At 38.5% G+C, this 24,801-nt stretch overlaps 1 protein-coding gene across 8 annotated transcripts in view; it reads right to left on the bottom strand.

The window, feature by feature from the left end:
* Window positions 1-771: 771 nt before the first annotated feature.
* The window catches only part of INPP4A (inositol polyphosphate-4-phosphatase type I A), a 195,754-nt gene continuing 171,724 nt past the window's right edge, over window positions 772-24,801 (bottom strand). For 3 of the 8 annotated variants that reach the window (XM_074965253.1, XM_074965276.1, XM_074965257.1), the window contains 7 exons: window positions 22,297-22,420; window positions 21,293-21,419; window positions 19,537-19,677; window positions 18,854-18,951; window positions 14,710-14,822; window positions 13,939-14,093; window positions 9,995-10,496 (listed from right to left, as the gene is read on the bottom strand). In XM_074965253.1, coding sequence (XP_074821354.1) covers window positions 10,316-10,496; window positions 13,939-14,093; window positions 14,710-14,822; window positions 18,854-18,951; window positions 19,537-19,677; window positions 21,293-21,419; window positions 22,297-22,420 — 939 coding nt within the window. In that variant the 3' untranslated portion in view covers window positions 9,995-10,315. Of the gene's footprint in view, window positions 3,826-4,259; window positions 9,288-9,994; window positions 10,497-13,938; window positions 14,094-14,709; window positions 14,823-18,853; window positions 18,952-19,536; window positions 19,678-21,292; window positions 21,420-22,296; window positions 22,421-24,801 lie in introns of those variants that run through there. The other 5 variants (XM_074965296.1, XM_074965304.1, XM_074965286.1 and 2 more) reach the window with 4 other exon arrangements.

Raw genomic sequence — 24,801 nt, 5'->3', positions numbered from 1 at the left:
ATGCTGAACATCGTTTGGTTGTTTTCTGCTACAATTGTGTTCCATTGTGAGTAGAAAAATAATCTTTCCAAAAACAAATACAGTTGCATTTGCCATTCTTCAAACACTCAGACACAAATAAAAAAATAACAGGAGCGAACATGAAAAGCTTTGCTTAATTCATGCAGAATTTCTTGCAACTGAACCAAAATGAAGTTCACGCACTCAGAAGGGGCCCTGTTCCCCTCAAGATCTAATTCATATGGATGGTGAGGAAAGGGACTTGCAAGCAGGATGTTTGTACTATGTAAACAATGAATGCCAGTCGATTCAGGGCAGGGAAGTAGCAGAGGAAACAGGGAGGGATCAAATAGGTAAAGTTGTTCCAGGGGAGAGCTGGCTGCAGTGGAAGCAGGAACAAGAAGAGAAGAGATTCTGGAATAGAAGGGAAGCAGCAAGCAGAGGTGAGGATGGATTGGGAAGTTATTAGAGAAACTGGGGAGATGCAGTGGCATAAACCACCTCATTTAGCTTGTTTGCTAAATGTCACTGTGGAGTCTACGCAGAATATTGGACCAAATTTGTGTCTGGTTTAACTACACTGATGGCTGTTCTTCTATGGCGTACACAATGTTTTAGCAAGATCTAAAAAATAAATAGCTCCATTTTATTCATATAAATGTGTAAAACATATCCATAAAAGATCCAGTGCCTTCCCCATTAGATAAATGTTATCAGATAGGTCAAGTCTGGAGCCAAAGACCTTGAAAGTATTGATTTAATTTATCTTAAACTGATGCATTTAAAAACAAGTCACCATCTCAATATTCTTGTCAGTTTTTTATTGTTTTTCATCCTAAAGACGAGCACATTTACAGCATACATGGATTGGATGAACTAGGAATATATAAAACACTAACCATATGTTTATGATATATTAATACTGCCCAAAAACAAATAAATAAAAGTATTTAAGTGCACAAAGCCTGGCAAATACAACAGTTTTGGGACAAAACAGTATTGTATTATACAATAATTTTACATATATAAATGAAACAAAAGGCAACTGTGCTGTGGGTGCTTTCACAGAACATACACAGAACATACTTGGCAACATTTTTTTAAACCTTAGTATGTTTTATAATTTAAAAAATGTACTCAAAAAGAACATTAGACAGAACTTCGTTTTACAATAATCCTTAATGTCTTTCCTGTGCAACAGAAAAGCTTAAACTCTCATGTGAAGGTTCCTATATGTTAGGTTAAAGTTTCACAGTTTTTCTTTTTAGATGAACTGCTCAAAATCTTACTGTTCAATATGCCCTTTAAGCAAGCCTATTTATGTGCATGTAATAACAATGTTGTATATATAAAATATTAGCCAAACAATGATGCTTTACATGAAGTACATAGAAATTGGAATATTCTCCACAAAATAATGCAGTACTTAGGTCTGGTGTTCCACTGCTTTAAAAAGGTGAGCAAAAAGCATGCACATAAAGAGTTTTGGAATTCTTTTAGATTAGGTGTGTATACAAAATAAATAAAGGTCACTATAATTTAGAGTGGATTTAATTATTAAGAACTCCATAATACTAGTGAGCAGCTCTAGTAATTGTAGTAACTCTCTTGCATTATTCCCCCTCCAAAACTGAACACAGAGTTCCAGTGTAACAATGTAAGAATCTATAAATATGCTTAACTACATGATTGAAAAATATATGAAATAAACTGATCAACTAAATGTCACCAGTGAGAAACTCTGAGTTCTACAGAGTACAGATTACATAAAAAGAAATGTGGTGTTTAATAATGGAATAGGGATTGCAGATTTAACAGAATGAATGGAATAATATAAATCCAAAGGATTCTTACTGAAAGTTGTTGGTTTTTTTTTTTTTTTTAACATGTATTTGTTTTACACATTGTCAAAAAACAAACACAGGTTGTTTCATTTGGGATGAACAGAGCCAGTGGAGTTCCCAAGGATTGTTTCTGCTATAGCCATGAATTAATTATTCAAAACAGGGACAGGACCATAAATACTTTTTACAGACTTCTAGACATATGCATATCTTACACAGTATTCGCCATTTTGTTATCTTAGTAAGGCTGAAATAATAATAAAAGGTAGGTCAACAAAACAGTCTAACTGGCACGTGTGACACTGTTAAATGTTGAACTGCAAAAAGCAAAACGTGAAAACTACGGTACTTAAAACTCCCAAATTTATGTGGGAGCAGAATGAACATGATCAACAGAGCAGCGAGAACACAGACGAACACCAGGAAGACAGAGAAAGAAATAAGGAACTGCCACATACATACCTGGCTGTTGCTATTCTATTATGAATAAACTGACCATATTTCCCATTCTGAAGCCTACTTCCTTAAAATCCCAGGGGGAGTGAGTACTTGACTATTGTATATTGGGCTAAATGTGGCTAGGGAAGATTAATGTTTACATTCATTTTTTAGAATGCATACCCTTTACAGAGACTATTTTCAAGGAGATCTGTTGAACATTTCTTATCAGATGCTTATCTGGTCACCTTAGTCATGAGATGGAATAAGTATGAGGTTTTAACACATTAACAGTTACTTTGTATCAAAATAGGACATTGCTAGATTCACCAGAAATATATGCTACGATAATCATAATCCCTGCGCATTATTCTGACAGAGCTCAGCTGGGCAAAATGCAATGCTAAACAGAAAACAAATTTTTGTTATGGAAGGATTTGGGCAGTTGTGGACATTTATAGAGCATCGTTTGGTTAGCAGGTATTGAAAATATCATCAAAAATTTTTTTAGATACTAACATGATTGACCTGAAGTGATATAAAAAGCCACGGAAAAATGTGTTACTTAATACACAATACCATGATATTTACTGACTTGCCTGTTATGCTATAAGTTACACTACTGTAATGGGGAGATAAAACTGTATTTGAATTTTACAATATTGTTTGTTAGCATTCACCACTAATCAAATGCAATCACATAAGTGTTCGAAAAATTTAAAAAGTTTCTGAAATCAAATAAGGTGATTGTGGGTCCAATCCTGAGCCCAGTAAAGTCAATGGGAGTTTTAGACTAAGTTGGAGCAGGATAGGACTTCATGTCAGTATCTGGCCTTGTACATTACTAACTCCATGTATGAAAGACAGCATTATATATACAGTAAAACATTTTAAGCTCCTGACTTTTGTGTTGACATTCTTTTTTAAAAATTAAACCATTGTTGCTTGATTGTAACAATTCATTCTACACTCATCCGACTGCCCAGGGTCCAATTAATTTACTATTTACAATGTTGAGGTTTTATTCTCAGTTTTAAAAAGTATTATGAAAAGCTTACTCTCAAGTCAACTCAGTATAAAAAGATGTTATGTGGAACACCTGCCTAAACACCATTCATAAAGTCCTTGACGATCGTGGAGGTACCAAGCTATTTCCATTTAGGTAATTATTCAGTGCTACAGTATTTGTGCATTTTTCATACACTGAAGGCTATTTAAATGGGCAGAGAGTCATCAAGCTAAGGTGTCAGAATAATCTTCATAGATTCCAATTCAATAAAGTAACATGCTCAATATAACCTAGTGAAATGTACAAAAATTGGTTATCTGGTCTCGATGACAAATTCATATATTAAACTAGAGTATATCCCCGTGTTTTAATGGAACAGCTAATTACAGGACACAGTATGCTTATGTTTCAACTTTTCCATAAGTTCCTTCTGGAGGCCTGTAATGCTTTGGGAAAGCCTTCAGTTGCAGGGAATTAAATGCATACTTGCGACATCCAACATTCTTCATTGTATTTTCTCTTCGACAACCCTCACTGGGGAAAAAAACAAGCACAAAAAAATGACAGCAGTAAAAAGGAAAATAAATAAATAAAAGACTTAAACTAAGATGAAATGAACTGGTTATTTCATAGCATTAAAAAAGTTGATTAGTTTCAATGGGTGTTTGTGGATCATTTGCCATTGCAAATATTAAAAATGGTGGATCATTAAACAATGCTATTAAGAAGCACATAGAATGGACACATGCTATGTTTAACTGCTAGTTTTGCATTTCTAAAAAGCAGCAGTGTATCTAATGGAACAAACTTTTATATTTGAGATGGTTTCATGTATTTCAGGATATTTTTACTGTGAAGTTTAAATGCCATTTCATTGCACATGGCATCCAAAAAACCTGCTGAAATAATTTACTAACAAATTAGCAGAACTGTAAGTTGAAAAAGAAAAACTGCTGATCTCTGAACAGAATTTTTAAAATAATTTTATTGTCCCCTGTATGGCAGTATTATCAAAGCTTACTTAAAGAGTGAATACAAAAATAATGACTTTTCAGATAACTTTGCATGCATAAATTAATTTGAAAATTAACAAACTGTACTAGCAGAATCTAAATCCTGAAACGCCAGCTTTGTATGGGTGGAAAAAAAGATTGGCTCCATGTACAGTCATCACACAAAACTGTTCAGAGTTTAGATTGCAAACCTAATGTTGCTATGCAGTTGCTCTATACCAGCAGAGGAGGCTCTGTGCTATAATGAAAGCTACCCCAGCTATAAGGCTTCTATATAATGGTTCTGAAATCTACTGCAAAGTTCCTTTGATTGTATGCAAAATCCTTGTTTTCCAAAAACAGACTTACAAAGAGGAAGCACTTTTTAAAAAATGTAGGTTATAAGTTAACTTAGATTCTCATGAGAATGTTTTCTTCTCTCTTTACTAGAGAAGGTAAAAAATGGATAATGATAATGGTTTAATGCTCTAGCTTGATGGTGTAATGTACACACCACCATCTTATGGCTGAAATGCTATATTATTCCCATTTTAAAGACAGATGAAAAGCAGCATGTAACATACCCCAGATAAACCACAGTGACTTAATTTAAAAGGTTGGTTTGGGGTTTGTTTACCTTTAAAAATCTTCTTCCAACATTGGCTCATGCTCATTGCTGGGCTTATTTGATTTTGATTAATTAAACTGGTTGTAATTTTATTTGTTGCCTGTTTTAAATGCATTTGGCATTCTTAACTTTGTCTCCTAAAACCACCCTATTTAAAGTTTGAGGACTGCCTACTACAAATGTGCAGTAACTGTTTTTTATAGTATGGATCCCAATATGTACATTACACCATTATTTTGTGTTTTTACACAAAATACTGCAAAAATTGTTACAGCCAATTAAGTGAGTGAGATATATTGTGAAAATTTCTTGAATATATTTTCATGTCATGGACTTGAATTGCTTCAAAGGAGCCATTAAAATACACTTCCATAAAGGATTTGCTTTCCTTTTCTTGGACAAATTGTTTTTTTAAAATTGTAATTAAAACATTAAGTTTAATTGTGCAATGGTCTATATTATTATGTTCACCACTTTTACAAAACTAGGATAAATTTTGTACAAAGTATGCTTTGTGAAATCATTTGAAAACTCAATCTGCTGAACATTATTGTCTGCTGATCATTATTGTCCTGGTAAAATGTGTGTCTCAACATTGTATGTGAAGTTATAAGATTTGGCTGTATAGCATTGTTATACATGTTTCAAGGTTAAGAAAAGCAGGCCCAAGCCAGTTTTTCCAGAGACAAAGACACATTGACACCTCAGCCAAGTGTTAAAGAGCTATCACCTGCTTAAGCAGCCATTCTCCAGCAACGGGAAGGTGTGAATAAGAAATTTACATTCCATCACAGGGACTTGTCAGATCTCATGTCCACAAAAGACTACTTGTCGCCTGCACTCCAGCTGGGGGCAATCCTCAAAGAGGGGAGGGTGATATAAGAATGATGGCTTGGCTACACTTGCAAGTTAAAGCGCATTAAATTAGCAACGGGCTCCCTAACTCCTGAGATGTCCACACTGGCAAGGCACTTAGAGCGCCTGGACTCTGCAGCTGGAGCGCTCCTGGTAATCCACCTCCACGAGAAGCATAGAGCTTGCTGTGCCCCGGCTGAAACAACCGGGTGTCAGTGTGGACGACGCGGTGCATTATTGTGCTGTGATTGGCCTTTGGAAATGTCCCATAATCCCCTGAAGTGAAGTGGCCACTCTGGTCATTGCTTTGAACTCGGTTGCAGGCATGCGGATATCCCCTTTCAAAGCTCCGTTCTGACATCCGGCTGCTTATCTGCTCCAGGACACAGAGCAACCATTACTGTTGAATGCTGCTGCTGTTGCCAAGGCAGGTGTTCGTGCGTGCATGCATGAGTGAGAGAGAGAGGCAGGGAGGAGGGAAGGTCTGCTGCTGTCTGAACTGACAAGACAGCATGCTGACACACTCTCTGCCCCCCAAAACACATGGTCTCTCCCCCCCACATACACACAACATACTCCCTGTCACACTCCACGCCCACACCCTTTTGAAAAGCATGCTGCAGCCACTTGCACACTGGGATAGCTACCACAATGCACTGCTCTCTGTGGCGTTGCAAGAGTTGCTAATGTGGCCACACCACTGTGCTTGCAGCTGACAGTGTAAATACACGGCAGCATTTTCCCTGCTGCTGTCTCCGAAGGCTGGTTTAACTCCCAGAGCTCTACACCTGCAACTGTAGCCAAGCCCTGAGAGATTGTGGCCTCCCATTTTCCTCTCTCCTCCTTCATCTCTGCTCATAACATCAACGACTCTCAAAGAACTGAACTAAGGGGGCAGGATCTCAGGCTGAAAGTAGACCCAGCCTGTGAAATTTACTGCAGCATATGGTGAGACAAAACCTTTTGCTTTTAAGTTCATTTAGCTTGTTAAGTTAGGTATTAGCTTGCGTTTTACTCTTATTTTCTTTTGTAACCAATCCTGACTTTTATGCATCATCACTTGTAATCACTTAAAATCTAATCTTTCTGTCGTTAATAAACATATCTTATTGCTTTATCTTAACCAGTGTGTTTGGATTACAGTGTGTGGGAAGCTCCATTTGGGATAACAAGGCTGGTACATTATCATTTTCCTTTGATGAAATGACAGACTTCCTATGAGAAGGTAGTGAGCAGTACAAGATGCACATTTCTGGAGGAACAAGGCTGGGACTAAGAATTTCTGGGTGTCACCCTATATGTAATTCATGAGTGACTGGTCAGAGCACAGATGTAATTTATCTGGGAGTGATTTTGAATACTGAAGGCTGTGAGAGCAGACCAGGAGTGGATGTTCTGACAGCAAAGAAGGGTAAAAGACACCCAAGGCTAGAGAATTAAGCTGTTCAACAGTCCAGATTGCAACCTGGGTAATGTCACAAAGGGACAGTAGCATGGGACACAAACCAGAAAGTTAGGGTATTCAATGGTAAGTTTAGTACTGTTCAGAATTCATCCCATCATGACTAGTTATTGCACATGTCTGAAGTGAGTCACAGTGATGGTGCTGCAAGGACTTTTTTCCCCTCCTGTGAATGTGAAGACAAGATATAATACGCTGTCACATATCATCCTCTGTGCCAGATTTTTAACTGCTGTATACCATAGACTTCAATGGAGCTATGTCAGTTTATACCAGCTGAGGATGTGGCTTACTGTTTGACTGGAAACAATGGTGACCAGAAATATTAATTCATGGGTCACTTTTTCTTCGATGACCTAATAGTGAACATAAATCCTTATTTCACCACTGAGATTCCTAGACACAACTGAATGAGTTAGTAACAGCATACTGCACCAACAGGTATCAAGCTTCCTTAATTTTATTATTTTTAGTCCTACCTTTAATATAACCTTAAACATGATCTAAAATATATTTTGATATGTGACCACAAAGGCATAACAATAATTGGTATTTTTACCTTAAATGTAGGGGTTGTCTTTACCTTAAATTAATTAAAATATATCACACCTTTACCCTAGTATCTGTCAACATTTAATTAAATGAATGTGAAAACTCCTGCCCAAAGGTAACCAGCTGAATTATAAGGTTACAGTATTGCTCCTCATGCCACCACCCAAAGTTACTAAAGAGTGTTCTAAAATGCAAAGAATGGAGATCTTGTGCTGCTTAATACGTCTCAACTAATGGCACTTATGTTTATTACGCTATCATTGATATGACATAACAGCCATCTCCTCATTAGAGATCCTACGCAAGGGTTTGGATCGAGCAAGGTGTCAAGTACTCCTATGAAGTGCTGAGCATCCTCAACTGAGCATCCGCTGAGTTCATTGGGAGTTCAGGCACTTGGCACTGTGCAAGACTGAGACCATAGTAAAGAACCAGAATCTTAACTTAATTATGTGATAGTTTTTGTGAAGGATTAATTTCTTCTGGTTGAGATCTGTTTGCAGCATACAGTAAACTTTTCAGTTCTGGAGACCTGAGTTTAAATATAGGCTAGGTCACAAACAAAGGATGAAATCTAGGCCCAAAGAAATGAAATTGAATTAAGTAGGCCTAGGGTTTCACCCAAAGTAAGACTAATCGGCTTCTTAAATTAGAGTTCGATTTTGCAAGATGATGAGCATGTTGGCCCCAATCCAGCAAAGCATTTAAACTTGCTTAATTTTAAGCACATGAATAGTCCCACTGACTTCTTTGGGACTAGTCATGTTCAAAGTTAAGCACATACCTGTTAGATTGGGCTAGTGTGCTCAGCACTTTGCCGGATCAAGGCCTTTGTCCATACTGGATGTTTATTCACATAATAAAAACACAGAATTTGGCACAAAAGGCAGGCTGTTCAGGGGACAAATAAGGCTGGAATCAGAAGTGTGTGAAGATCAGGGCTTAGATGCAGTGGCAGGATAATTTATACCTGCCACCAATTAGCTTTGTATTTTCTATTGCTGGCATGCCATGGCTTCAATTTCATTAGCAATAAGCTTTCCCAGACTCACTCCAGTATGTTTTTATAAAAACGAAATATAGATTTAAATAAATAGATTCACCTTTTTTAAAAAAAAACATAAGAGGGTATCTGGGGTGAGGGAGGGGATGGAAACCAGGAGACATTGTACTATATGATTTGATTTGGTGAAGACAAAGAAAATATAGCCATGTACTTTCTGATTTTGTTATAACTGGAAATTAAACATTTCCTGAATTTAAGAGTCTATTCTAACCTCAAAATTACATAGCTGCTTTTTCATCTTGCATTATTACTAGTCAGAAATGCTTCTAAAACATTATAATGAATGTATCAAAGTTACAGCTATCTAGGCTTTCTGAATGCTGCTATGTGCCTATTTGAACGAATTATAATAATAATGATAGAAATTACATATTAATTTACTGTCATCTATTTACCTACCTAGGTCCTTATGTGGCTCCCATAACCATAATATCTGTGCACCTAGCAAATATTTAAGAATAGAAATAACAGTAATACTTTGTCTATTGTCACTGCACAAAACCCAAATGCTTTGGCTTTGTAGTTCAGTGTAACCATGCTAAGGGAGCTAACTGATATACCTCTTTTCTTGCCTGGTATATTAAATGTCAACATAATTAACTTATAAGTTATTATCCTGATTCAGTATTCTCTTTTTTTATAATTTAAAAATGGAGCATCTTTCCCCAAGGAAGCATAAATGGACAATTGATCACTATCGGTCTATTTTTACTACATACTCCATTTCTGAGAGTCATTCACTTAAATAGGTTACAAAAATGTATACCTGTAAACATAATGGAATAATATTGCATGCAGTACACTGCAATTCAAGGGGTTTTTTTTTTAGTGGGTACAGTATATGCTACTGAAATAGATTTAAACATGAGAAAGGAACAAGACTATGGGTTCTGCAAACTGTTTACTACTGTAATTTAGCGATTATGCTTTGAAATGGAAGTAGAAAGGTGTCAGATTTGTTTATCTAGGTACATCTGTTATAAACCCCACCTATTTATTTTAAATTTTTCTCTTCATACCTCATAAAAATGAAAGGCAACGTTAGCATACACTTAAAGATTATACAAAAAGATACAAATTCTTTTCAGACAGAGTTCCTTTCTCTGGAATACATGAAACAAGTAACACAAAACTGTATATATGAGAGAGACTCTTAGATCTGAAGGTAAGAGAAATATTTGGTAAGAGAAACTGATCTTCAGGCCAGCTAAAGTAACGAGGTAACAGCCAACTTCAGACTATGTTACAAGCACTGAAAGCATAACAACGGTTTAAACTTTCAATACAATTCCTCTTGATAAAATAATTTGATGTATATTTACACTTTAGTACAATATAAACGTAAAATTGTAAGGCATAATAATAATTCTTGGCAGACATTGCTATGACACATTCCTTTGTCCAGCAGGTATCAGGTGGCAATACATATTTAAGCACTTTTATCTATTTTTGTTTTTTTAAGCTTGTCTTCATTTGCAACGTAATCGGGCCACCAGGTATGCTACACTCAGAAACAGCCACACAATCAGTAAATTGGGGCTCAGAGCTAGTAAAGGAAAAGAGTAGAGGAGGCTGGGGTCTAGCCCGAAATCTCGGATGGGCACCAAGCCACTCAAGTTCTTCTGGGTGACTACCTCCCGTGTTCCAATGCTGTGAAAAGGAAGAAGTTTGGGAGAAGGGAAAATAAAACAGAAAGGAAAGCAGACATGCAACAAATGTATCAAAAGAGATGGGAAAACAAGGTGACCAAGAAGGGAAATGAAAAACATGGAAGAAGCCACAACAAAATCAAAACATGGAGTAAAGGAAGAGTGGAGAAATGCCAAAAAAATCACCACAATTACAGATAAAAAGAGAGAGAAAGAGAATAAAAAGAGAAAAATAAGAAAAAATACTGTAGTCTACTGAAAAGAAATACATGTAGGTTGAACAAGAATGGTTTTCCATGTTCATTCTCTCAATTGGCCAAGCAATATTCCATGCTGCCCTGCCATGCTTCCACATGCTGCAAAGAAATGGAGCTCCGAAAAGCAACCTGAACATGAATAACCATTGTAATATTTGACCATTTCAAACATGCTTCAATATGAGTTGCAGTGAATTAATTCAACAGCCTCTGATCTGTCTGTTACAATGCAACAGATCAGATATTGTGCTTCAAAATGAATTCTACTTGTTCTCAAAATGCTTTTCAACACACACATTTGGGCAGTGTTTGATTTATGCAACTGTGGAGATGGGCAATGGGGGAATCCCCAGGTCTCAGAATAATCATCTCAAAATGGACCCTCACTGCCCAGACTGTTTTTGAGCAAAGAGGGCCAACAGCAGAGAACACCTGTTCAGGTTAGCTGATGTTTCTCAGCCCAGCTCTTCCTTTTGGATCACTAGTCTGTTCTTACTACTGTCCTTTTTCAAAGCGCAAAGCCACAAACACCTGCAAGTTTGGGACCTAATCTTGTGAGTAACAAGTGCCTCTGTGCAAGATGCTGAGCAAACTCAACTCTCTTTGGCAGCTAGTAAGATCTCAGAAACTTCCTGGAGGTCCCTCAGGTAAGCAGGAATGAGGTGGACAGAGGAATATCTCTGTCCCCCCAACCCTTAGAAAGAGAGCAGGCACAGGAACATGCCCACAGTAGCTTCCCCTTCCTGGCCTGCTGCTGGTGAAGAATGGTGGTGGATTGAGGAGGAGTGGTATATGTGAAGTTAAGGTACGAAAAGGTGAACGTATTTGGGATAAGTGGGTGGGAATCAATATGTACTAGGGGGCAAAATAAATGGAGGGAGAATGCTGGGGAGTGGATGAAGGGAATGTATATGGGTTTGGGTGTGAGTAGCGGAGGCAGTGAATGGAGAGCTAGAGCTGAATGGAAAATGTGATCAGTGTTAGAGAGAGATTAGACTGAATGGGTTGGGTGAGGGACAAGGAAAAGATTTTTGATCTTGAAAGATGAGAGGAGAAGAAACAGAATATGGGGAAGGAGAGAGAGAGAGAAGACAACATGAGGGTAAAGAAGAAGGAAGGAGGGAAGAAGCAGCACTGAAAGTGACAGGAAGACATACATCAAGGTTGAAAAACAGAGAATGGAAAATGAAGAGAAGGATGGGAAAAGGAAAAGAAAAAACAAAAGCACAGGAGATGTAGGGCTTGTCTACTCTTGAAATGATACAGCGGCATGGCTGCACCACTGCAGTTGCGCCACTTCAGCAGAAACGCTACCCATGCTGACAGGAGGGATTCTCCTGTCGGCCTAGGTAATCCACTGCCCCGAGAGGCAGTAGCTAGGTTGACAGAAAAATTCTTCCATCGACTTAGCGCTGCCTATACTGGGGATTAGGTCAGTTTAACTACACCACTCATGGATGTGGATTTTTCACTTCCCTAGCAACATAATTAAGCTGATTTAATTTTCTAGGGTTGGCCAGGCCATAGCAAGTCACCTCTTTACCAACTCACGTAATATAAAACTGAATACCACAGGCATCCAGGTCAGTTACATTTATCCCAGGCTCATGCAGACACTCCTAAAGAGCAAAAAATGCTACATTAGGAACATACTAGATTGCGCCTAATAGTATGTGTTTCATTTGACAAAGTGAAATGCTCATAGTGAGAATAACTCTACAAAGGAAAGAGAAATGGAGGAGGAAAGTTCCTCACTAATCTGGCACTTGAATGTGACCTAAGGCTAACTGCAAAATTGCACTTTAAAAACAGATCCATTTCCCTCCATGTTATCCGATGGTTAGTACCACTGAAAAGATCCAACTTAGCTATACTAAAAAGGAACTATACTGCTGACGGTGATTAGATCCAAATACCTTGGATGACAGTCAGACTTCGGATCTGGAGGTGTCTGGCTTTATTGGCCTTTTGTTTGCTATTGTGTACAGAATTTCTGCCATATAGTACTTTGTAACATTACTACTACTTAAGGTGCTGTGTCAAGATACCTCAGATTCTAACGTCAAGGGATTGCACAGGTTTCATACATAGCATGAATGAGTCCACTATTACAAAACCATTAAACTAAGTGAGAAAAAGAAAGACTACTGGCAACCAATCAAATCTAGGAGTGAAATCATTTAAAAAACAAAATTTACCAGAGTAAGAGGCTGTATCCTGTGAAGTATTTTCTTGTAGGCAATTGAAGATTAAGAAAGGGTCAAATAGCAAAAACATACAGAAAGGATAAGAGAATTGAACACTTTAGAGAATTTGGTGAGAAGACACACAGTACAATACGTTCAGTAAGAGTGAATGTCAAAAACAGGACTCAACAGCATTGCTGAACTACATTAATAGAGACTAAAACTGGATTTCTTATCCTTTCTTTTGGTATGTGAAATACGGAGTTTTCCAGCAGTGCTTGAAACAAGGCATTGAACAACAATAAACAGATATTTTTTTTTAGTATTCAACTCTGCAAACATATCTGCTGCTTCAGAATACAGAACATTGTTAAATTGATGAAAACAGAACACTGACAGGTTTGATGGGGTTTGGTTGCTGTATCATGAAACACTCATAATGACAATTTGCCCAGTGAGCAAACTGTTTCACTGCTAAGGAGTAAGCATAGCAAACCAGTGCAACCTGCAGATGCGAACCCTTCACATAAAAAAGAACAGAAAGGTCATCTCTGAGAAAACCTCCTGATCAAAAACTAAATTAAAAAGATAGCACCATAATGGCAGCCAAGGGTATGTCACAATCATTGCGACTTTCAAGGGGGCATTAGTCTTCTATGCTCAACTGGTAGCTCAGCACTGACAGTCTGTTTGAAAGTTCTCTCTTATGTGCTTCTCTGAACACTTCCAATACATTGTCGAAAACTAAGGTTACAAATTGTTTCTTGCCCCTTAAAGAGCACCTTGTGCAAATTCGGCAATAATCAATTTTACTTTGCACAGGTCAAGGAATTTAACATTGAAAGAGAGACAGTTTGACAGCCAGCTATAGCCTGTGGGGTTTATTTTACTTTATTTTTTGATGGAACTGATCCTTTCCCAAAGAGAGACAACCACTCATCTGCAGTTTACATGGATCCTGAATTAGGAATAAGTGACTAGTGAGCAGTCCAACTCTTACCTCCTCATGCACTCCAGTGCCTGGGTAAAGACCTGAGGAGCCATTCCATGTTCATGCTGCAGGATCAAACACTGCTCTAGTGTCACTGACATGGCTGTCCTGTCCTTGGCACTTTTACAACTTGTAAATCGAACACCATTTAGTCTCCGGCATATCTAGAAGTGGGATATACAATTCATTATTTCTTCTTTGTGGGAAACACTCTGGCTAAGAGAACACACTTATTTTCCCTCTCAAATTGCATTTTGCATCAGCTCACACTTTAGATCTCCGATGTCAAAGTCTTAGTATTAGAGGCAGCGTGATGGAACCACTGTACCTTTAATTACTGGTGTTGTGGGAAAAAGTTATTTTGGAAAGACATTTCACCAAGATGGTAATAAGATTTGTCTTTAATTTTGGACAGAGCTTTTAGATAGTGTTTTACATTTTTAATCTAGTGATTTCTGACATCTGCTTGTCAGACTGGTCTCTTATTCTATAGGCCAGAGGAAAATGGTGAGATTCTCTATGTGGAAAGACATCTTCCAACCCTTCCACCAAAACACTCTCTAATAGCTGTGTGAAGAATTTATTGGATTTAAAAGTGGATACTTTCCTTTCCCACCTTAGAGATTTGAGTAGGGGCCGCTTAAAAATTTACTTGCAAGACAACTGCGAAATTTGGAAATATAGGTTATAAAAATAAACTTGAAAGAAGAAAGGGGAGTATATACTGTACATGTACAAAACAGACTGTCAGAGCGTGGCAATAATCAGAATGATAAATACCTCAGCAGCTTGCCAAAGAATATCAACATTCTTATTTTTTCTTGCATGTACATTCTGTCCCAAAAACCTTAACAGTTCAGGCAGGCACGTCTGACTACGAGATCGAGGTAGGCCTACAAAATAAAAACAACTCCTACTCGTTAGTGGCCATTGGTTACACAATGATAACTTCTCAGGGCTGAGCTGAACTGTTACATGTACCAGCTAGAACCTCAGCCATGTTCTCTTCAACTCATCAGAGCTTTACAATTGAACTACTTAGCACTATTAAACAACCCAAATTAAAGCTTCATTTAAAGCTAAACTAAACTGCATATATTTACGGTGTATTCACAGGATTTCAGTCTCTGGGAACTCAGAATCTGACTGCAAAGTAATCACACAGGAAAACAGGATCAGTTTACTATCCTATATGTTGGGTGTCATATTTCCCTCCTCAAGAGGCCATAGTGGATTGCACCTGTCCCTGCAAGAACTCTGGAAATCTCATTTTACATTCTGCCCTCCTTCAATGTCCAACATCACAGCATTCACAAACTTTCAGATTCCTGTCAGCATTATTCAGGTGGTCAGAGAAGTCATTACTGAGTGATGTCCCTGCAGGACTCAGCATTCTGTGGATTGTTTATTAATACTGAACTCAAATTAATTAAGGTCTTTGATTAAACTCCTACTGAAGGAAACTGACAGCCCTTCAAAATGCCATGGAAATTTCAGTGGTCACCTCTCTTTATAATCCAAGTGTTATATATCATTTAGTACACAAGTATCAAGGTCCTGTACAGCAATTATTACATAGTAACGACATTGTACACATCTTAAAGCTGCAACTGGATAAATGAGGTGATATATACTGTTAGAGAATTATTATCTGACAAAATAACATGCTGTGAACCATGTGATTCAGTTTTTGGACCACGGCTCTTCTCTCAGATGGTATCAGGGCACCAGCAAGCCATGAGAATAGCTACTCTTAATGGTCTGCCCTGCTGGCTCCCTACACAGAGAGATTGCCTGCTGTGAGGAGGGTGTACATTCCAAATGTTTCTCAACAGGCCAAGAGGATAAAATAGAGGAGAAACACACTTCATATCCTCTCTCCAACCAGGAGTAATTCATGCACTTGAAATCCTGAGGTGCTTAGATCTTACAAGTCTGGAGGGTCCTGCAGGGAGTTTCTTCTGGCAATAGGAGAAAAGCAGAGAAGTTGCTTTTGGGAGGCATTGACCCTGGTTGACTCCTCTTGAGTCTCCAGTTAAGTAATCTGTGTCTCCCAGAGCACTTTTTCCCTTGAACAAAGGACCAGCAGTTTCGCCAATGGCCATTCGTCCTTTGCACTTATGTAGTTGCTGATACCAACCATCTGCTTTGCAGCCCAACATCAGCTGCGGAAATTGTTAGACACTCTCCTTGCTCTGCCTGAGTTGGACATGGGCTCATGGAGAATAGTGCCTGTTTCAGCTTGTAACCCTACTCAAATACTGCCACTCTGTGCTTGGAATAGAAGCAGGAAGAGAACTGCTCTCACTTCCTTCCCTCCTGTAAGCATACATCTGGTTTTATCCCAGCTTTTCATAGGATGTCCCAGAAACTTCTTCTGAGGCATCTGAAATGTCCCAATTTTTCACATCACTAATCAGAGTATCTGGTTAATGTATAATCACAAAACATTTGTTCAAGATGTATTGTAATACCAAGCAGAATTCATTCCTGGTAAACACAGAGCAAACACTCCAGTGGCAGGAAATCCAGTGTGATGAATGGTACTTGGAGTGAAGAGAAAAGCCAAATGGGTATAGACACTATCAAAGCTGTTCTTTTGCTCAAAGTACATATTAGTGACACTTTTTCAATGTTTGTTACAAATTATACCTGGAAGGACACGCACACAACTGCTGCGAATTATACCTGGAAGGACACGCACACAACTGCTGCGAATTATACCTGGTAGGTCACGCACAGTTCAAATCTAGGCTGAGGCACATGAACAAAGTCCACAACTGCAGAGTTCCCAAAAAACACCAAGTTTATTATGCTCGAGCGTGGTGCCCCCCTGCTAGCCAGGAGGGGACCCCGAATACAGATTATACAAAGGTTATATACCTCTTAGCAAAGCATGTTGCCCTCATGCATCGGAAACCTTAGCCAATAAACAAACCCTTTTCTTATCTACCACCTATCCCTGCTTGGTGCATTCCTCGTGCTAAACGAGTGTGTTAATTACACAGCATGGTCCTAAAGCAATGCATCAGTAACTTTTATTATCAGGATGGGAGGCCTCACATCAAAGGCCAGGAGACAGGGAGTTAGGAACAGACAAAGAACAGATACCGGGAGTCAAGGCAGGCTGGAGACAAGGAGGAGGATTTTCACAGGAATGCAGTATCTAAGGAACACTCCTCCTGGAGCATGATGTGCTTGCTTTTAGACAATGGTGGGCCCCAAACCAAAATGGAGTCACATGTGCTAACTTTTCCTTAACAATGTTTCAAGATAAATTTACTCAGAACATTATGTTACTGTAAGAAAGCTTCTAGTGCAGAAAATATGTACATGTTGGTATTGAGGTGGAAGCTGGAAGTATGGCACCAGACCCCACTTTTTACAATAAGATGTACTTTTGTCATTTGAATGACTATTTCACCATGCTAAAGACACCATCAAAGAGGTGTCCTAGGGTTTTAATTCAGAAAGTATCATACCTCCTTCCAGCCCCACAAAGGACACAAACAAGAGAGGTGTAGGAGAGGAGGACACTCTGAAGGTAAGGGGAGGGACAATGAAAAAAAGATGGAGCTGCAGTGAGTATCAGAAAGAGGCTAGGGAAGATCAGAAGAAGATAAAGACTGGTGGACAACAGGACACGGTCAGTTCTTCCTAGCTTAATTTGTCTCTCACAGGGGCACGAAAACAGACTGTAGGATAAGGAATGCTCAGGAAAGAAAGAGTGAGAGCTAGCAAAGCAGGAGACAGAATTAAATGAGCCAAGGGAGAGAGAAGGGAGAGGAGTGAACAAAACAGAGAAGACAGAATTGGAGAGGGAAGAAAAAATGACTTGAATAATTCCTCACACAGACAAGAAAATAAAGAAGAATGAAGAGAGAGAAGAAAAACAGAAGGAGATTGGAAGTTAATTATATTATTTAACATGTGGCACCAAACTATTACATTAAAATCAAATGTAGTTTTTGTATGTGAAGTCGTCACAGAATGTGATTACGCAGGATTAATGGGAACTTGGAGACCAGGGGCCAGATTCTGTTCTCAACTGCACCAGGATAAATCCAGTATAACTGAGAATGCAATCTGGCCCCTGACTGTGATTAAAAAGGTGGGCAGTGTCCCATATTCCTCAGTGCAAAGGAGGAGGGGAATAACATGCCTTAGTTTGGGGAAGGAGGGATCTCCCTGGCATTGTTACCGGCCTTTCAAATGCTTATGTGTTTGTTTGTGTGTGTATGTGTCTGATGCAAATCCCATAAATGTGGTTTGGAGCCCACTAGTTTTCGTGTATGAGGAAAGGTTGTGACTTCAAAGTTGTGCCAACTGACTTCTATCTTATTTTGTGGTCCCATGCAAAGTCCCTGCCTCCAGATAAAAGAAAAGGAAAAATGTACAAGAAGTTTGCCCTCATACAGAGTGGAATTTTGACTTGTAACTTCCATACCTGCTCTAGCAACTGGTTCTCCACTCTTTAAAGCAACCTCACTGGCTACAAATGCTATCATTTCACAGGAGCTTAAAAGGAAAGGCAGGAGGAATGGAGTGTGACCAGGGTGTGGTGTCTCGATCTCACAACAGACCATCATGCATGTGGAGAATATTACCATAGCAGCAGGCAGAGTTTCTGCCATGGTACCATCTGTGAAAATATTCACTTGTCTAATTTTCCCCCAGCAGTCATACATTTTATAAGTAAATATACCACTCAGTGAAGGATAAAAATTGAATCAGAGTGAGCCTCAGATCATTTTATACAACACTATTTAACTCTGCAATTGCAACACAGTTTCATCACTGCTCTGATGCCATTGATACTGCAGTAGTTTCAACATTTAAACAATTAATTTGATACAAACTAGTCAGCTATTTAAATGAAAAATACTGTATTAGGTCTACCTGCTATAAGTTACTGAGTACTTACAATCATCAGGCAAAACTTCCTTGAACTGCTCAAAATAGGAATTCAACCGAACTAAACTCTCCATGTTAATTATTTCTTGTAACGACGTGTCTCCAAACCTTTAAAGATGAGAAAAGGGAACAACATTAGCCCAGAGATACCTTTACTCCTTTTCTTTTCTGATATTTAAGCATGAGAGGGTGACAAAGATTCAGCCTGTGAAAATCCTGAAAGTTCAAACCTCTACTCAGACAGTGAGTACAGTACACAAAGATAAAGAGATTTATTCCAGGAATAAAATTATATGTAGGTGCATACACACATGCACACACAGGCTATGGCAATTAATACTTAAAATCTTGGTTTCTCTATCTTTCAATATTAAAAGCCCCATTTATTTAGAAATTTCAAGTTAATTTTGATTGGGAAAATACCATCTGAAACTTTTGCTGAGAACTTTTGCCCTGTTGTCTTGCCAGAGACAGGTAAAAGGGGTACAAAACAACGACGATCAGGACTAAGGAGAAGGCTGTAGTCACTGATCCAAAGATATGTGACTGAGAAACATGCTTTTATTTATCCAGCATTCATTTTCTTTTATGACAATAATGCAAAGTATTCCATCATCACAGAAATGTATTTCCAGCAGGGTAAAAGATTATCTAGCATAATTTAAGGTTGAATTTTTGTGATTGGATATGTACTTCTCTGCTAGGGTTTGCTGCTCATTAATTCCCACGTTGAAAAGAACAGGCTGAACTCTCAGTAACATGCCGCTCTGAATTTCCCGGGGCAACGAATCAAACAAGGCGCTTGGCAAAGGAATCCTCACATTAAATCCATCACTTCAAACAAACAAACGGAAAATATTACAACTGAGACATTTGCTTACTGATCTGTATTTTTAAAAATGTGACACTTCTTTTTCAAAGAATAATAGCTGAACATACAGAAAATTATTAATAGGGTATCAAAGACATGCTAGTGCTTTTAAGCTTCGTACTGATTAGAAAAGAAAGCAATTTAAAAACTGCAGCACTTAGCTTACGTCCTGATGTGTTTATCTTTTGTATTTTATCTGTTTACCTCACTGTCAAAATTAGTTTTCATTTAATTTAGTACTGCAGAGTGCACACAGCTCTGGGAGAACAAGCTGGATGTTAGTGTGTCTCACACAACATCAACAGTCTGGTAATTTTGATTTCAAAATCTTTATTACTGATGATGATACAGAAGCAAGAAGAACCCAATTGACTTACAAGCCCCAGGTTGAACTTGCAGGATGGCTGTTTATGGATTGGAGGGTGGCGTACATGTAAAATGGGCAATTTGTTAGGGAGGACAATGAAAGAACAAATATGGAATTTTTACAGTATTTTTCTGACCACAATGGTAATTTAAAAAGCTTTCAAGCACTGCGCTAAGGAGCTTAAGAAAATATTGCATTAAAAAAGTCAGTCTGTCTTACATTGGATGGAGGGGAAAGAAAGCATTGTTTAGGCCAAATTTGTAATTTTTAGTGGACAAAAGCAGAACACACAAACAGCAATTTCCCCTCAACATAAAGCTAACACAAAAATTACAATTTGGTTTTAGAAATGATGCTTTGTGTCTTTTCACCTTCAGTTAGACTACAGAAGATGAAAAGACACGCTTATGTCTATATTTAATGTCCCCAATATCTTGTTTTGCCCTTGTGTTGGTTTAAAATAACATTATTTCCTGTATTTTTCTTCTCTTATTGAACTAAAAGTACATCAGTTAAAATCTCAACTAAATTGCAAAGAAACACATTCAGTTCAGCAAGGGTCCTGCCCTTCCCTAGCTAAAGCCCCGATCTCGATACCACCTCCCTATGGGCAGATCCCTGCATTTGTGCAGAGTCCTGCTGTTTGCAATGGGACTCCGCATGGATGCAAGGGTATGCTGGTATTGTGCCAGGAGCAGGACTGCGGTCTAACTGACTAGAGGGCAGGTAGCAGTGTCTGATTCAATGTGTTGTTCTGGCGGTGTGAAAGCTTTGCTATTCTCACCAGAATAATGCTGTAACAAATCCTAGTGTATATTGGAGAACAGCCTTTTGTTAATTCAAATAGACTTTTTATTTTTTTATCTTTTTAAGATGAGACTTCAAAAATGCTTGAAATCCTTGTGATTATGAAAAGCCAGGACAACTTAATATTTACACTTGATAACAAGTTTGTCATTTTTCTGGCTTCATCTTCTTATGCACTTATCAGTTTAGCTGTTAAATTTTTACTATTACTATATTTTACTATCAAGATCAGCTTCAAAATCATTGGTTTGAAATGTTGGGATTGTAAAATATATCCAGATTTTGGCTGTTTTCCACCTGAGGTTCAAGTATACTTTTATCTTCCCTTCTTCAAGTCCCACTGCCCCCCTTCTCCTCCGTTCGGGGTGTGGTTTTTTGGTTTTTTTTTTGTTTTTTTTTTTTACCGATTTCCTGTAATGACTGGCAGCATGTCAGCAGATGCATTTGATGTGGCCTGAGTTACTTTAAAGGTTACATTTCTCAAATCCATTATTCCCAAATTCATGTCCTCCAGCATTGCCAGCTCTTCACCTAAATCAAGGAGCAGAAAAGTGGATTGCAGTAATTACTTTCCATGAATAAACAATTTTCTCTTATCCAGTCTCATATACATACTTGATATGATTGGGGTTCACCAGCATTATGAAGAAATTAGGAGACCCTTATCCTTCAGCTGGATCTACCTGGATAGCCCCTTGCCTCCATGCTAAAAACCTTTGACATTAATGAGCCTCCCACAAACACAAAGATAAATAAACGTTGATCTGATTGCAGGACTGGAGTCTTAACTGGCTTTATGAATCTTGGTAAAGATGGAAAACACATGCATGGCTACAACCTTAAAGTATACTTCATATTCTTTTTTCATTGTTAAATAATGTTAGCAAATGCTTCAAAGGCTGGTCATATCCATAACCACGGTATTCTGTCTATTTGTCATCAGCTCAAAAAGCATTAATTCCACACTGCACAGTAGTATGAGTGGATACTGGATTTATTCATAGAGTCATAACTCCTAATACCTCTTCAGTCTCTCTTTCTATTATGTATTTAAGGAGGTTCAAGAAAGTGCAAATTGTATTTTTTGCAAGTAGTTCCTCTTAACGTGGTGGAGTTTAATTCCATTTCTCTTCAGAAAAGAACAAGTATGATCAAGTAACCACAGTCTTTTATGTTATGAAATATAAATCATTTAAATGAAAGAAATACAAAGCTTCTATTTCAGGAGCTGACTAAATATTTAAACAATAATTTTGTTTTATGGTTCAGTTCAAAATTCTTTTTTGTTGCTGAACTGCAAATTACTCCAAAACCTGCACACTCATTTTGCAACTGTGGCCTATATTAAGCTGAACTTGTCAATTCATAAATAATGTCACCCGCCTTGACCCATGTAGAGTGATTTTACCATATGTGCTCAAAAGGCTTTCAAACTGCGCCAGCAGACCAATGGTGTAGAGCTGCCTTAGGAATCCATCATCATGCAGGCAGTTCCTCAGCTTGATAATGAAACCGCAAATAAGAGCTGTCAGCTACAGAAGAGAAGAAATACAAAAGTAAAATAACTCTAGATAATATGTCTCTCTAATCCAAAATGAAAGCATCGTAATATCTAAGAGATGCTGTAACAGCTGTCAAACTGATACTTTTAAAGAAAAAGAGTGACACTCCTTCCTCACAGTTAAAGAGAAATATTAATAAAAAATGGGAAATATTTTATTTGATTTACAGGGATTCCTGTTGCCTTCAGGTCTATTAGTTTTGTTCACATGACCAGCTGTATTAGAATCTAGGTTTTATTAATCAATCTTCAAGATTTCCTTGGAAAACAATTTCAATTACAGGTGTAAAAGACATAACTAGTTTTAACTCTGAAACTTAGATTTAACATTAATAACAGAAATTATTCCACTCACATTTTAAAAAAAGTTTAACGGCTACAGTGCCAGTTTTTATTATGCAAACATTTCCCTATAGTGTTGTGAACCACAGAACACCTGCTGACTTCAGTGGAAGCAGCTGGTGCCTACCACTTCTCAGGATCAGGTCCCAGTACTGTGGTGGAGTCTTAATTCCGTGTTTGTAACAACACAGTCATTACCAAGGCAAGTGACTGATGCCACTAACACAGGATTATGACTTCACTGCAGAATTAAGCCGAAGGAAATAAGTTTGATTTATGAGGGGGACATTTTTTTTTATTCAAATCCGATCTTGTTAACAGCAGCAAGTGGTTTACAGAAATTGCCCATATTATCAATTGCTTTTTGTATAAAATAGTCTCTGAATTGATCCCCATATGAAAATTCCTTGGGGGATCATTTAGGCTGAAAGAAGATGGCTAAGGGCTGTTTGAACTATTTAAACTAGGTAACAGTTACTGTAAAATTAAACTTGATGATTTGAGGTTATTAGACAAAGTATAACTAGAGCACCAAGATTTAAAATCATAAGGAGTATCTGTAACGAGAATTTGAGTATGTTTTTTTCTATGGCGTGTAGTGAATTAGCAGAATGAACCTCCAATTTAGCTGATGTCAAGTAGCACTGATGTGTTTAAGCAAAGACTGCGTGACTATGAGAGGGCATAGAATAATCTACTTGCCTACTCACCAATGGCAAATTGTCAGCTTTCCCTGGTGAACAGGAGGAAAGTAAGTATCAATTACTCAAAATTTAAGCTTTAATTTAAAATATTATGGCACCCAATTGTAGCAAATGTGAACCAATACTCAGACTTCCGAAACTGAACCCTAGAGGAAATATCTATCCGAGACTGCAGGGAGATTGCTCCAGTACCTGTGCTGCTGCTCCTGCTAAGAGCTATGCCAAGCGGCAGCTGAGTGAAAACTGACTCCCATCAAGTTTTCATTTCTACTATTCAAAACCCCAAGAGCAACAGTAAAACTAACAATAATCAAGTCAGTTTCACTCTGCTGTTGTTTGGGAAAGCTAGGAGAAACAGCAGAGACGGGCTCTGGAGCTATTCACAGAAGGAGGAGACCCTGGAAAACGGAAGCCTGAGGAGGAGGCAGAAGCCACAGAGTAGTCAGGAGGCTATGGGCAAGTCTACACTGCAGTGCTACATTGGCGCAGCTGCACCGCTGTACCACATCTGGTGAAGACACACTATGCCGACAGGAGAGCGCTCTCCCATCAGCATAATTATTCCACCTTAGCGAGAAGCAGAAGCGATGTCAGTGGGAGACGCTCTCCCCCGACATAGCACTGGTGTGGATAGCGTTTAGGTCAATCTAATGTGCGTTGATCGGGGGATGTCTTTTTCACACCCTTGAGTGATGTAAGTTAGATCGACTTATGCGGTAGTGTAGACTGGCCCTATCAGATGCGAGAAGAGAGTGCGAAAGCTCCTTCTGTCTTTCAGCAGACAGACATGTGGGAAGCCCTTCAAATTTATCAGACATCTTCTAGTCAGAGGCAGACAGAAAAGTCTGAGCTCCCAAGCAGGGTCCAGGGACAGCACCTGAGTAGAAATCCCAGCACCCTTACCTTTCCAAGCAGCTGGGGTTGGGAGCTGGACTTCTCTCCAGGGAATTACTCTAAAGCCATGTTTACACTGCAGTCAGAGGTGTGACTGCAGCTCAGATACACATACCCACTCTAGCTTAATCTAGCTATCTCACTAAAAATAGCAGCGAAGACACAGCAGCACTGGCTGCAACGCATGCAACATGAGCGCATGGCCAGGGGACCCAGGAGGGCTTGTAATAGCCCATGAAGCCATGACTTCACTGCTATTTTTAGCTGTGCTAGCTAGGTAGTGCATGTATGCCTGCCTAAACTTCAAATTACATCTTCAAGAACGGCATAGACATAGCCTTAGACCTTGTTGGTTCTCTCCTCCTCAAATCCTGCCACCGATATCTGATACATTTTGTAGCCTTGCTTTAAG

This window comes from Natator depressus, chromosome 1 (genome assembly GCF_965152275.1).
Source record: "Natator depressus isolate rNatDep1 chromosome 1, rNatDep2.hap1, whole genome shotgun sequence".
Taxonomy (NCBI): domain Eukaryota; kingdom Metazoa; phylum Chordata; order Testudines; family Cheloniidae; genus Natator; species Natator depressus.
The sequence above is the reverse complement of the archived record's forward strand: the minus strand, read 5'-3'. Positions and strand labels throughout refer to the sequence as shown.